General features: G+C 34.4%; 2 protein-coding genes across 2 annotated transcripts; one reads left to right on the top strand and one right to left on the bottom strand.

The window, feature by feature from the left end:
• The first annotated feature begins 7,020 nt into the window (after positions 1-7,020).
• LOC133790886 (heavy metal-associated isoprenylated plant protein 34) lies at positions 7,021-9,709 on the top strand. Its single transcript, XM_062228719.1, has 3 exons — positions 7,021-7,477; positions 7,635-7,710; positions 7,832-9,709. The coding sequence occupies exons 1-3, from the start codon at positions 7,448-7,450 to the stop codon at positions 9,469-9,471; spliced, it is 1,746 nt and encodes a 581-aa protein (XP_062084703.1). The 5' UTR covers positions 7,021-7,447; the 3' UTR covers positions 9,472-9,709.
• Positions 9,710-14,072: 4,363 nt separating this feature from the next.
• On the bottom strand, positions 14,073-14,753 carry LOC133791466 (uncharacterized). Its single transcript, XM_062229393.1, has one exon. The coding sequence runs from the start codon at positions 14,751-14,753 to the stop codon at positions 14,073-14,075; it is 681 nt and encodes a 226-aa protein (XP_062085377.1).
• Positions 14,754-15,714: the final 961 nt, after the last annotated feature.

Raw genomic sequence — 15,714 nt, forward strand, 5'->3', positions numbered from 1 at the left:
GTCCCTGGAGTTTAGGGCGTTACAATTATACATGAGAATCATAAATTAGGTTTTTTTTGAAAAATTAGACATCAAATTTAAAAAATATCTAAAATAATCCTAAATTATTAAAATACAAAAAATCCTCCATATAGTTGAAGCATACACTAAAAAATAAATTAGTGATACACTATCATTTTGACAATTTTTTTACGGATATTTGCAGCAAGATTCCCTATTTTTTAATAGGGTTGGTGACACTTATGCCCCCAATAAAAAAAATTGGTGGCAAAACATCCTTCCATCAATGTTTTGTTGCATTAATTAGGTTTGGTTGTTAAGTGATAGCAAAGACATGCATTTTTTGTGGCAAAACCCCCTGTTCTTTAGAGTTGGTGATACTTATGTCCCGAATCAAAAAATTTGGTGGCAAAACTACCATCACTTAAAATTTAGTTAATTAAAAATAATTATAACTAAAATCTTATTGATTAATTTTATAATGAAAAATAAATAAATTTGAACTTGATTTAAAACTAAATTAAAAATCTAAGCAATTATTTTTATAATAATTAAAATGTATATTTATTTATTTCATTTTTTTCCTCACCTTTATTTTTTTTTCGTTTTTCTTGTATCAAGAAATAATGGTTTTTTTTCTTTCCATTTTTTAAATATTATTGTTTACCGAGATTTTCGGAAACTATACTAATGAATATTAGCTAAGACTAATGATATAGAATTTAAAGGATTAACACAGGATTTTTATGTGGTTGGGGAGTTAATTAGCCTTAGTCTACGAGTCAGTTGTATTAGAGCTTGGAAGGTCTTTTACAATGGGGTTTCTCTATATATTTTGACAGAGTAACTGTATACGAGTCGAAGAGAGATCCTTTTTCCAGTGTTCTATTGCCCGTATTTATAGGCTCATGGGAATACTGGGTCTGGGCCGGGTCTGGCCCGTGCCCATCAGAGATATGGATACTCTTGGCCTCTTTGGTGGATGCCCAATACAAAAGATAAAACATACACAAAATCCAGACCAGTTAAGGCCCAATAAGGTGGCCCAAGAATTATATTTCGCCCGACAAAACGGTGCTCTTGGTCTGGACATTTCGAGTTACGAGGCAGATTCAGGGGACAAGACCAGTTAGAGTACTTGGCAATGCAGATCTGAAACAACGGCGTGCAATCCCGAGGTGGCCTTTTTCGCAGGTGAAAAGTAGGGACAACATCCATGCGGAGTGGGGCGGCTTCAGGGTCCTGGACGCTTTTGCCACCAACCGGGGACGACGTGATCCGAGTTCGTTTACCTTTGTCCCTCTTCATTTACCACCGGCCCGGACCGTTACCAGGCTCCGGGACCAGTGCGTATACTGCCGGGGGGTCCGAGCTGTCTGCACGTCTCCCGGCCAACTGTCCCGGATAACCATAATGGACCCCCGTCTGGCCCAGAATTGCACTAGGCCCGTGCCCCCTTGGATATTCCCGTACCAAGAGGCCTTGGGCCGAGCCCACATTTTGAATGCCCTGACCATGGGCCTGGACGGTCGTTCCGGGGCCATGCAGGAAATGGGGATAACAATTATAAAAATAATTGTTTAGTGTTATACCCAAATTATGGCATTGCCATGTGGCGCCCTGCAAAGCTGATGACGTATCAAAACAAGTACTGAAGTGGCAAGACACTGCAGTCACCGTCACTCACCAAGGAGAGCGACCCTCGTCATTCCCTCAACACTTAAACAAAAACTAACTTCATCAGCAAATGTGTACTTCTCCGATTGCGCAAGTCAAGAGGCCTTCAGTCGTCCAAGTTGTCGCCAATCACAAGGACGAAGGGGTTCTCGCGAGTCCCTCATCGCCAACAGCCCTAACCAATCGACGATGACCCTCATTGCTCGCTAGTGAGGGGTTCTCGTGTGTCCCCCATCGCCAACATCCCTCTTCACCTAAGCCTTCTTCAGCACCAGAATGTGCCCTCAACCTCTTCATGAGCAGGACACGTCGAATTAATATTTTTGGCGAGACAGAAGCCTACCTCCATCCTAAGTCCCTGAAATTAGCCTGATCGGGAAACAACTTGTCACCATCAGCTCTTCCTATCTTCAAATCAAAATGCAAAAAAGGACAAGCGCAAAAAAGTTAGTAACTATTCATCTTCGAGAGAGCTCCTAATATCCATTGTTGTAACTGCCTCAAGAACATAATCAAACTCAGTATAACTGCTCTTGAAGGTTCAAAGTTCGTCATAATATTACTAACTAAAGTGGACGTAGGTCATATTTTAAGGGGTGAACCACTATAAACTTATGTTTCTTTCATTTATTACCATTTTTATTTCTCTTTATTTGGTTCACTATTCATAGCAGAGATCTCACTTTGGATTTTACACACAAAACAAATTTTTATTTATTACTCCGTGTAAATTGACTTTAGTTTTGAATCATATTTTAAATTATTATTTTTTTAAAATTTTATCAATAAGATTTTAATCATATCTAACCACAAAAAGATATAATTATAATTTTTTATATTTTTTAATTAATTAACTTTTAAGTGAGGTTAGCTTTGTCACCAAAATTTTTAATTGGGGACATAAGAGTCACCAATTCTAAGGAATAAGAAATTTTGTCGCAAATAACGTGTGCCCTTGCTCATAGACCATTCGACACTTAACTGCCAAACCTAATAGGTGCAACAAAACATTGTCAAAATAGTATTTTGACACCAAATTTTTTGATCGGGATAAATGTGCCAAATATGCCTTTTTTTTTTTTATAATATATATTTTATATTTAAAACTGATCGAGATGTTGAAAAGACTACAAGCTATCCTTTCATACATATATTTATGTATATTGGTATTTGTTTGTATAGGACCATGTCCATGGGATTGGAGTAAAAAAGTAGCAGTTAATATTTAGTGTAAAATACAGCAATAATTCACTTAAGACAGTGAGTGTGTCAGATATTCTATTACTATACAACATAATAATGGAGCCTGTGTATTGAGACTGATTGTCCAACAACTCCTACGTACGTTTCCTTTATGTTGGGGTCCCAAACTGACCTTTGTCTGTCGAGTCAAATTAAACACCCTCTTCTTCAGAGATATCTGGTCCCTCTCTCTCTCTCTACCTCATCCCTCATCACTCTCCTTAATAGCCCTTCCTTTTCTCTGGGGACCCCTACACCTAATAATAATATAGCCCTAACTTGTCATCATGCTCAAACAAAACGACCACCTATTGTCTGTTTTGCTTACCTCATTGAGCTTTTCCTCTCTTCAATTTATAAACTTCAAATTATATGTCAAACCAAGAGCAAAATAGGAAAACAATGGCTTTGATTTCGTCTAATTCCTCTTAAAATCGAAGAATTATACAATATATGTCTTATGTAACATGTTGGATTATTTAGCTACTATGTTGACCGAAACAAATAGCCATAAATGGACTAGAATTGTTGGGAAATATCAAGTACCAAAATAGTTAGCTATATCAAAACAATTATGTTGGGGATAAAATTCCATATGTACTTGGTATTAAATTATGTAATATTCAAGTGCTTGATTGGTTCATAAAAATCTAAATATATAAAACCAAACACGAAAACACTAAATATTTTTCAATTTATTGGGTGCAAATGTTGTTGCTTTTGAATATTCATTATTTCACATTATGCATGCGTGCATGTAATTATTAAGAAAAACAAGAAGAAAAAATCATTCTTTCTGGCTAAGAACATCACCTCGGTCGATCAGCTGAACAAGGCTGAGCCTGATCGATCTGTCGACAAAGAATCCCCATAAGAATGCTTAAATTTTCCTTTTTACACTCCTTTGGAGGGATAGAGATATTAAATATATAAGAAAGAAAAGTCAGCATGGAATATATAGCCTGCAGAATCTGTGTAAGCTTGTACTCTAGAGATTCAGCAGCACTGTTCTATTTACTAACTTAATATTCCATTTCACTGCACCATATTAGCAGCTCTGAATTTGAACATGTTATGTTGTAGACAAAGAAAAACACTCTTCACTCTCAAGTAAAAAGTGAAAACAAAACATTGTATGTAGAAATAAATAAAATATAATATGCCTGCCTTGCCTGCCACACAGCTCATTTTTCTGCCATGCTATGCCATGCATTTCCTTTTACACTGCTCAATATTGGTCAGTACAACTATACTACACTACTCATCTTGTCCAGTATCCACAGTATAATTTCCTTTTATGCCTTTCTTTATTAGTATCTTCTGCTATTGGGATTCACCAAAAGTAAAATATATATTACAGATTATTGTTGAGGTTAAAGCAGTCTGTTCTAAGTTCAGGGCTCTAAAACTTATTAAAATATATAATATACATGACTCAACGGTAACAAGCTTCAAAATTGTGATTTGGGCACCACTAAAGTTGTCATTACTTGTAGTTTCATTGGTTTTAGATGAAAAATATGTGTTGAAGCTAAAGAGTTCTTTTGGGCTAGCTTATGTTTTCTTCTCCCAAACCCAAGAAAATCCTTCAAAATTATGATTAGGGCACCTCTAAAAGTGGTCATTTATAGTAGTTTTATTGATTTTAGATTAAAAATATGCCTTGAAGTTAAAGGGTTCATTTAAGCTGGTTTTTTTTTTTAAACCCAAAAGTGTACACATTTCCTATAAGTTAGCTTTTAATTGGTGGAGATCTCATAGCAAATCTTTTCCTTATTTCTTTAAAGGATTCGAATGTTCTGCAAGATTTCTTAAATGTTGGCCAAATAGTACTGGTTTTGGACTTTGCAGCCTATAACATTGTGAGCTAAGGAAGATAAAGTAAATGAAGATGAAATATGATTTGATCACATTATCACAAATGAAACATTTAATTATTCAATATCTTATTTCTGATTTCCAATGAATTAAAGAAGTTAGATCAGTCAAAATTTAGCTATCTACCCAACACCAAACCCCATAAAGCATTTCAATATGGTTAGATTTTTATGTATTTTATTTTTTTCTGGTCTCTGCCTTGTAGTGGCCAGTGGGGTTACTTTTTGTCATTATTCAAACATAATGGCAGAGAAAAGATGTATTTAGTGATTTTATTTTTTATTTATTTTTTGTCTTTCCAGAGATAAAATAAAAAAGAATCAAGAAGAAGGACAACCATTTCTTAATGGGTTAGGCTTTTAAGGAAGATAGAACAGTAATTTTGGTATTAAAAGGAGTACAATTGTAGAGTAAAATCATTGTTGAAACTCCTTTATTTTTCTTCCCTTTTTGACTTTGTTGCATGGCTATGTATGATACGTTAAAACGACAATTTTATAGAGCCTAGAGTACTGTTAATGTTAGCAACACTTTGTCCAAAATCAAAAACAAGATTTTAAATTGCGCAATTTTAGCATTCGGTGCTATTATGAAACTAGAAAAAAAAAGGGAAATGATTTATTGTTTGCTAAGTGTCTCAATACACAACACAACACAACAAATATCTTTTATTTATTAAAAAATAACAATAATAATGGAATTTTTCTAAGATATTTTCATATTGTGATGTTGATACAGTCCCAAAAATAGTAGAATCCTAAAATTAATATTCTTAATATGGTTAATATTAAGATTTATTGACCAAATTTTCCTGCTATGGTTAAAACTAGTTACCCAATTTTATAAATGTTAATTGTGGTTAAAACTTGGATAAAAAAATGTTCATGGTATATAATATTATATTGGTCCCAAACTTATTCCTCTTTTTTATCCTTTTTAATACCATCAAAGAGAATAAATAAGAGTTTGGAAAATCGAATTCCACATTAATTACAAAGCTAAAGATTGTAAATAAATTTGCATCAATGGTTAGAGCTTAGAGCACTCCCATTCTATTCTATATCTTAAAATACCTCATCAAAATTCAATTTTTTTTTTATTTTAGTTCACACTTTTATATTACACCACACATGAGTTTCTTTATATATTTTTTTACATCATTTTAATATTATATTTATAAATATTATTTATTAGTTAAAACCAAATAAAAAAATTGAAAAAGAAAAAAAAATAGCTAATGGGAGAGAAAAAGGAAAAAAGATGAAAAAAAAGATTAAAAAAATATTTACATTCACTCTTAATATTTAGTTACATTTAGTTTTACAATTATTGGGATTTGTGCAAATGTATTTTACCTAACCATTTAGAGCATTAATAGAGAAGAATTTTAACTCATTTAGTTTTTTTTTTCCGTATTGACAATATAAAGTATCGGAACAGCTCTTAGAAGTTCTCGTTCCTTATTTTGTTGTGTATTCCTATATTATTTCGCAATTATTAAATTGTGCATTTAGTCTTCTATTTCTTTTTTTTTTTCTTTTTTCATCTCATAATACAAAAGTTTTATCTTGTACGGTATTGTTCTTATCATCTCTTCATGATAATCACATGATCTCAATAATTCCCCACTTCATGAGGAGCTAGCAAACTTCCAAGTTCCCATTAAATAGTGGAAAAAAAAACAAAATGCCATTAATTCATTAATTTCACATATGTGATACCTGCTCTGCTCTCATTTATATCCATCAATGTCTAAGTCTGTATACTCTCTAAAGTTAAAAACATTTACTTTTGGCTGGAATGGGCCTTGCTCTAATGACTAATCATTAAAGGAAAAGATGTATAAATCTCAAAAAGTATAAGCAATAATGAACACAGCTTAAGTTTTTTAATCAACCATTATCACCCTTTTTATTTAAATAAATAAATAAAAAAAATACAGAAGAAGAAGATATTTTATAATGTACTGAACTGAAAGAAGCCTCACATGACACACTGTGACAGTTCTGTCAAACCAAGCTGGGCCAAGTGAACAGACTTTGGAAATGGATCACCTAATAAGCCCATTATCCAGCCCATATTTTCTGGATGGTGGGGCCCATAATTAGTCAGTGATCTTTTCATATACCTAATATGATAATCACCACCAACACCATTGACAGAAAGAAGTTATAAATATAATTATATGTATTTATACTAAACAAACAATATTAACTCAAAATGACCGAGCCTTGTCTTCTTTGAAACTTTTAAGCCAATTCTAAAGCCTCGTCCCAAGCCAACCAAGAGTATTTATATCTATCTATACATCTACTCCCATCCCAGCTGTTCATACAAAGTAACCGCTTCTTCTCTCTCATCTTCTTTCATTATAATATAATATATTTCCCTATAATATAATAATATCTTTCTAAACATTAAAACCCAACCCTCAGTTCAAAACACAGACAAGAAATAAAGAAAATAAAAAAAAATCAATTAAAAGAAAAGCTTAAAGTGTTTTAATGCTCAACAACCGACTTTGAGCTCTACATCTCACTTAAACCCTTCTCTCTTTCTTTTCCTCCTTTATTCTTTGCTCCCTGATTCAGTCCTCTCTCACTGATCTTTATCTTTCTTTCTTTCTTTCTTTCTTTGTCTCTCAAAAAAGATGAGTAAACAAGAGTTCATGAAGGTTCAGGTACACACCTTGTTACTGTTTACTGTTTAGTTTCATTTATAACGTTATAAAAACCAATGTTATGAATACCCTTTTCATTGCTTAATATATGTATTTATGTTGGTTTAGAAATTTAGTAACTTGAAGTCTTTGTTTATCTTGGTTTCTCTTCTTGTAGACTTGTGTTCTCAGGGTTAATATTCACTGTGATGGGTGTAAGCAGAAAGTGAAGAAACTGTTACAGAAAATTGATGGTAAGTTTTTGTTTTTAACTTAAGAAGCATTTGTTATGATGTGTAGTGTTATTACTGTGAGATTTGAAATTTTTTGTCACACTTTGACTAAATACAGTGTTTGGATATATTTTGGCTACAGGTGTGTTTAATGTCGCCATAGATGAAGATCAAGGAAAAGTGACCGTTTCAGGCTCTGCTGACCCGGCCACACTCATAAGGAAGCTTGAAAAGTCTGGAAAACATGCAGAGTTGTGGGGATTTCAAAAGGGTCCAACTCTAAACCAAAACCAATTCCAAAATCTCCAAAACCAGTTCAAAAACTTGCAGCTTGACAGTGGCAAGGGTGGAAAATTAGACAAGAGCAAGTCTCAGAAAGGCGGTGGTGGCAAAGAGCAGCTTAAGGGTGGTGGACAACACGCGCCGCTTCAGCAGCAGCAGCTGCAGCAGATGGTTAAAGGGTCTGCTAAGGATATGAAGTTCCCACCCAAGGACCAGAAATCTGTCAAGTTCAATATGAACGATCATCATGAGTTTGACGACGATGATGAGTTTGATGATGAAGATTTTGATGACGAGTTTGACGATGATGATGAGTATGATGATGACGATGAAGACTATGATGACGATGAGGAGGAGTTAGGCCATGGACATGGACATGGTCATAATGTGGTGCCTAACAAAGCTATGCCGATGATGATGCCGAACAAGATGATGCCTGTAAATGGTAATGGGCCGCCACAAGGGCCTTATGGAAAGATGATGCCGATGATGGGTAACATCAATGGGCCTTATGGGCCCAAAGGGATGATTGATGTTCATGCCATGAACGACAGAAAAGGTAGTGGATCGGTTAAGAAAGGAGGGACAATTGATTTCCCAATTGAGATGATGAAGGGAAAAGGGAATGGAAATCATGAAGGAAAAAATGGCAATGGAGGGAAAAAAAGTGGGGGAGAAGGAAAAGGTGGGGGTGGAAATGGCAAAGGAGGGAAATCAAAACCGAGTGGTGAGAAAAATGGAGGAAAAAAGAAAAGTGGTGGGTTGCGTGGGTTATTTGGTTTTGGCAAGAAAAGTAGTAGTAAAGCGGGAAGTGTTTCTAAGAAGGGAAGCAATAATAATGGCGGTATGAGTGGTGGTGGTGATAAAAAAAGCAATAATGGCAAAGGTGGGGGAGGGAAGCAAGAGGGTAAGAAAATGAAGAATGATTTTGATGATTTTGATATTGACTTCTCCACCGCCAGTCACGGCAAAGGTGGTGGCAAAGGTGGCGGTGGTGGGAAAATGCCTCCAATGGGTGAAATGGGCCGGGGTGGCGGCGGCGGTAATATGGTCCGAATGGGCCCATCAGGCCCAATGGGCCAGTCAGGCCCAATGGGCCATAATGGTGGGGGCAGAGGTCAGATGGGTATGGGCCCAATGGGCGGTAACTATGCAATGATGAACGGTGGTGGTATTCCTGCAGTACAAGGTCTACCAGCCCAAGCCATGATGAACGGTGGATATTATCAACAAGGAATGGGGCCTGGATATGGGCCCGGGCCTGGGCCTGTAAACCCATACACTCAACAGCAGCTACAACAATTACAGCAGCAACAACAACAGCAACAGTACATGGCTATGATGATGAACCAACAAAGGGGCAACGTGGGCAACGACATGTTCCAGCCGATGATGTACGCGCGGCCACAACCGGCGGTGAATTACGCTGCGCACCCGGTCTCCGATAACTACACTCACTTTTTCAGTGATGAGAATACTGAAAGTTGCAATGTTATGTAAATTGTTAGGATTATTTGACTACTAAAGTCATGTTTTTTTTTCTTTTTTGGTAAAGGGTTATATCATATTTTGTATTCTTGCGACTCTATATAGTCTATATAATATAAGTGCAAGATTGGTAGTGAAGTAACATTGCTTATGTTAGTTTAGTTTTAGTAAATAGGTTTTGTACCACTGTTTCTTTCTTGACCCCAAAGAGGTCACATGAATTAATGGACAAGTATTATTAATATTGTCATTCATTAGTGCAATCATTGAGCAAGAAAAACCTTATAATATTCATTATATTTATTTATATCTACTTATTTTTTTCATTGGAGTTGGCACTGAGCAACTTTCAAGGTGGGCTATTCAGGTTCAATTCAAGTGGGATAGTGGCATTTCTTCCAATTATTGAGATCTTAAAAAAATGAAAGATGTAAATATGAGTTGTCACAATCAAAGTACTATTGTTAAGGGTAAGGAGGAGTAGTGAAAAAAAGTCTTGCTCACGCATGCTGATGAAACCTTAATAAAATTTAGTATGGAATTTGAAGATATGTTCTATGATTTATGATTGTGAGATACATGAGTATGAGCTTTCACTCACTTACTCACTCACACGTTTTGTATGAAATATTTATATGCCGCCGACCTGTAAACTTGTGTTCACACTTGTCAATTGGCTAGAAAACGACAGTCGTTAGAGTTTCCTCTACTCTCTCATGAGAAAAAATAACATTTTTATTGGATGGTGACGTAGTTAGGTTTGGTTGGTCAGTGTTCTATTTAGCCGAAAATATAATAACAACGTTGTAAATATTGGGTCGGTGCTTGGCTTGGGTTTTTAAACTATCATCAAATCGAACTATTCTTCCTCGTTTACTGATATTCCGTTGGTCGGATTTTGAAATGGACCTAAAGTTTTGTAATTTAATAGGCCGAAATTTGTAGTGGGGCCCATTCAGTCAAATGTAAAATAGTGAGAAATTAAAGTAATAATTTGAAAATAAAAATTTATAATCATTTCGAAAAAACAAAAAACTAATAATTGTTTTAGTAGCTAAATAAAAAAATAATTCTTACATTTTTTAAAAATATGACTTTTATACTATCAATGTGTAAAAACATGAGAATTATAATTTTCTTAATTTATATGAGAAAATTTATTAAAAAAAAAGTTTACTATTCCATCTATGTCGTAGGGTTAAAAACTATGGGAAATACAATTAGTAATTAACTAAAATATGGAAATGCTACATTTTTTTTATCACAGTTGTGCTTTCTTTGATTTTGAAGGTAATTTTATTTTATTTTTGGGATATTTGCGGTGAAAATACCTAAGTTTTGCAAATTATGACACTTAAATACCTAACTCTTTTTTTTTGCGGCTAAAATACTTTCTGTTACACTTTCTTAGCACCCATTGGTACTTCACCGTTATCTAACAGGTCAGCACCTATACGGCAATTTTTGATTGGTCCACGTTATTAATAATTGAATTTCTATGTAAATATTCATTTAAATATTTAAAAATTAAATAAAACTCTCTAAAAATCTAATAAAGAATTAAAATTTTATTTAAAAATCATATTTTTAATTAAATTAAAATTAAAAATCATTATTCAAAATACCTAAAACTAAAAATCTAATTAAAATAAATACATTTTTTTCCTATCTCTCTCCCGATTCTTCATCTTCACTGTTCTTCCTCTTCTTCTTTTTTTTTTCTGGGTTGCTAGGTTGGAGAAGATGGATTCAAGGCTGGGATTGCTTGGACCAAAGGAGGACAAAGAGCACAGATTTGGGTCTGCTTGGATGGAGCTCAGCAGTCGGCGTCTAGGCTAGAGAAGATGGATGTGCGATGCCGACGGGGCTAGCTTTGATGGAACTCCGACCACCCTTGAGCATGGCGACTCCAAAATCTCTGTCAAACCCATATTTTGTTCATCACCTAGCCTCCCCCATCGACGACATTGCCCGATCTGCACGAAGACCATGTTCCAGCAGCCTCCTCCACTTACGCAGATCTGCACTCCACCTGCGGAAAGGGAAAAAAAACAAGAAGAACAAGATGAAAAGGGGAAGAGGTTGCCTCTATTTTCTCCAAGCCAACACCCAAGAAAAAAAATGAAGAAGATGAAAAACCGGGAGGGAGAGAAATAAAAATTACTATTGTTTTTAAAAAAGAATTTAATTTATATTAGTATTTAGTTTAAGTTAAAATTTCCAATCAGATTTTAATTTATTTAATTTTGTTTTAATAGTTCATTTAATTTATATATATATATTATTTTTTAAATTGATTTTTAAAATTTTAATTATATAAAATTGAATTTTTAATACATTTTCTAATTTTTAAATAAAAATTATTTATTTGGACCAATCAGAAGCTGCCATGTAAGCGCTGACTTGTTAGATAACGACGAGGTACCAATGGGTGCCAAAATAGTGTAACGGAAAGTATTTTAGCCGCAAAAAAAAAGAGTTAGGTATTTAAGTGTCATAATTTGCAAAACTTAGGTATTTTCGCCGCAAATATCCCTTTATTTTTTTATTTTTTCTTTCATTTTTTAATTATTTTTTCTTTTTTATCTTTTTTTCATCCATTTTTTTCTTTCATTTGTATTGTTTTTTTTTTTTCATATTTTTTCTGTTTTCTTTCTTTTTTCATTATATTTTTTCTTCATTTTTGTATTTATTATTTTCTCCTTCTATTTTTTTCTTTTTTCACACATATGAGCTTTTTTTTCTCTTCCATTTTTTTTTTTCATTTTTTGCTACCAATTTTTTCATTCATATTTTTTTTTTTCATTTTTCCATTATTTTTTTTCTTCTTCTTCTTTTCATTTTTACTTATTCATCTATTTTTTTTCATTCATCATTTCTTTTGTTTTTTTTCTTCATATTTTTTTTTTCATTTTTGTACTTATTCTTTTCTCATTCCATTTTCTTTTTTTTTTTCTTTTTTTTCACACATATATTTTAACATTACATAATTATTTTACTATTTTTTTATGGGATATTTGCGGCGAAAATATCTAAGTTGTTAGTTTTATAACACTTAAATACCTAACTCTTGTTTTTTGCGGTAAAAATACCTTCCGTCAACAATCATTGGCATCCGTTGGTACCTGACCGTCAAGTGCCATGTAGAGGTAAATCTGGCAATTTGTAATTGGTCCACGTAATTTTAAATATTACAGGTCATCTAAATCCTTTTTTTAAAAAAAGTTTATGATATAATAAATTAAAACTAATAAATAAAACTAAAAACTAATATAACTAAGAACTTAACCATCTAAATAAAAAACTTAAAAATTATAAACTCCTTCGTGTACAATTTTAAGAAAACGATGGTCTAGGGCATAAAAGTTTGAATGTGACCATGGAACAATGGAGCTGCAATTGTCGGCCATCGAAAGCAGTCGTCATCAAGACTTCTTGGACCAATGATAATCCTGGAAGAAGATTCAAGTGCTGCCATAAGTATCGGGTGTGGTTAATTTGTTGCTTTTTTTTGAAAATTTTGGGTTTGTTCATCTCTTCTTAACTTCTACTGGTTTGATGATTTCTTTTGTGTTTACAGAGTAATGGTGGTTGTGGGTATTTCTGCTGGTTAGACCCTCATATGTGCGCTCGAAGCAAGGTGGTCATACCTGGGTTGTTGAGAAAAATTAAACAGTTGGAGGATGAACTTGTTTCTATAAACACACATGCCGATTGGAGCACACAGCAAGCTTTGAGTGATCTTTTTGTGGGAGAGGATATGATTTTTGTATCTGATGCTGATTGCAAGGCTGGAGTACAGCATGAAGATGAAGTTAGGGTGGTAAAAAGTAATAAAAAATTATGGGTTGTAGCCATTGTAGTAGTTTTAATATGTATCAACAAATGGTTTTAAGTTATGGGATATCATTGTAATGTTTTGTTGTAAATTATGATCCAATTTGTTGGACCCTTTTGTAAGTGTTATTTGTTTAAATTGAATTTGATGGTTTATTTTTAATCTGGTGGTTTTAAGTTTTATATTTGTATTGTGAAATTCCAAAAGTAAAAAAATAACCATGTGTACTTCATTAAGATGCAATACTAGAGTAAAAATCAGAACCAGATAGTATTGACATTAAGTTTAAATGTCATGTTGTCCATAACTAGCAAACAAACTAAGATCTAATGCCTATTTGGTTTACATCAAGTGCAAAGGCCATGTTGTCGATAGATATCAAAAAAATAAGATCTAGTGAAGTCAAGTATTCACAAAAACATCAAAAGTCCCTAACTAGACATAAATTAGTTCATTCTCTATCTTCAAAAGCTTTGTCAAAAGTGTAAACATTCTTCTAGCAGGTTGTCTAGGCATGTTGTGTGGACCTAGTCGAAAGACCACCTTGCTGAGAAAGGTCATGTTATCAGGCTCGAGTTTTGGGACCCCCTTGCTGAGAAAAGCTTTGTTTTTGCTTTGTCAATCGTTCTTTTCTTTTCTTTGTTGCTTCAGTGGGATTTTCAGCCGGTGGCCTACCCCTTTTCTTTTGAGCAGGAACCTAACAAATAAAAAATTCATGAAGTTAATCTGGTGTAATCTTTCATCAAAAGACATGACCATTTGTTATAATAATGCATTACCTGAGCATTTGTTGGGTTGGGGCATGTTTTGCTTGTGTGGCCTGGTTGTTTGCACTTTTTGCACAATGGATCTGACCAAACCTTCGAGTTTTTGTTGAACTTGGGGGTGGTTCATCAGACTCTCTTCTTCTGGCCTTTTTTGGTCTCCCTGGCAGATTAGTTTCAAAATGTGGGTATATAGGGTTCAAACCAGTGTCTGGCCACTGCTCTGGGCTTGGCATAGGGTATATGTTTCCTGCATAAGCTTTCAGAAATGTCTCTTTCTTATAACATTCATAGATATAGTCCATTATCTTTGCCCCACTTGTCCATATGGCAACCAGTGCGTGACCACACGAGATACCAGTGAGTTGAAATCTTCGGCAACTGCAAGTCCTTTTTTGCAAATCAACATCAAATGACTCATTATTTGGGCAGTCAACTTGAAATTGATAAGTTGCAGCCCTAGTAGTCAGACAATTCTTGGTAATACTCTTGTTCTCCTCCACAACTTGCAATATTCTTTTTCCCACGAGATGTATCCACTTCTTCATACTTTCCCTCTTATTGAAAAACCGACTCATTAGCCAATAACGAATCTTTTCTAGCAAAGTAATTATCGGCTTGTCTCTAGCATCAACTATTGCAGCATTAAAAGATTCGCAAAGGTTGTTTAACAACATATCACATTTCACCATTTCACTAAAATGTGACCTAGACCACTTGGATGGAGTCTTTAGTGCCAACTAGTTGTAAGCATTTTCACTAGTTTCCCTTAACTCTCTCATCCTCTTTTGAAACTCTGGAATAGTGGTTGTCTTTGCTGTTGCCCATAGTTGTTGTTTCAATAACAAACCTGGGTGGTCTTTCTTGAAGTTGGAATACAAGTGCCTAACACAATTTCTCACCTTTGCACCCTCAAAAACAGAAGCAATAGCATTCTCCAACCCTTTCTGCCTATCGCTCATCATAGCAAACTGAGAAGGCCTGTCAATATGTAGATCTTCCTTCAACAATTCTAAAAACCAAGACCAAGTGTTAGTGTTTTCTTTCTCACAAACTGCATAAGCAATATGATACATTGAGTTTGTTGCATCTATTCCTACTGCAGCCAAAAGCAATCCTTTACAATACCCTTTGAGGAAGCACCCATCAAGACCAATGAGTGGTCTACAGCCAGATCTGAAACCTTCCTTACAAGCTTTTAAGCAGATGTATACCCTCTCAAATATCATTTTTCCTTCTACCATATTTGATTTGATGATGGCAGTACTACCTGGGTTTGTAGCCAATATCATTTTGCAGTAGTCTTCCAAGATAGCATACTGCTCAGAGACACTACCTTCAAGCAATATTTTTGCTCTGGCCTTTGCCCTGTAGAATATCCAATTAGAAACATGCAAGTACTTGGTTTTGGTTGTCATCTCTCTAAAAGTCTTATACTTCATATCTGGATTGATTCTGAATTACTCTAAAAAATACTTAGACAACCAGGGAGCATCGACATGACTATTATTAAGGACCAAACCACAGTTGTGGTTATCTACTAAAGTCTGCACTTTGAAAGTAGTGTTGTCAGCTCTTGAAACACTTGCATACAACAACCAAGGACATTGTTTAGCTTTGCATTTGACCCTAATTCTTCTCATGTCATTGCTT

Source organism: Humulus lupulus, chromosome 7, assembly GCF_963169125.1.
Source record: "Humulus lupulus chromosome 7, drHumLupu1.1, whole genome shotgun sequence".
In the NCBI taxonomy this organism is placed as follows: Eukaryota; Viridiplantae; Streptophyta; class Magnoliopsida; order Rosales; family Cannabaceae; genus Humulus; species Humulus lupulus.

Bases quoted from the DNA above. Each gene is read 5' to 3' on its own strand.
- LOC133791466 (XM_062229393.1), bottom strand. From the start codon at position 14,753: ATGGTGAAATGTGATATGTTGTTAAACAACCTTTGCGAATCTTTTAAT.
- LOC133790886 (XM_062228719.1), top strand. From the start codon at position 7,448: ATGAGTAAACAAGAGTTCATGAAGGTTCAG. The intron at 7,478-7,634 runs GTACACACCTTG...CTCTTCTTGTAG, and splicing joins AAGAGTTCATGAAGGTTCAG to ACTTGTGTTCTCAGGGTTAA. The intron at 7,711-7,831 runs GTAAGTTTTTGT...TTTTGGCTACAG, and splicing joins ACTGTTACAGAAAATTGATG to GTGTGTTTAATGTCGCCATA.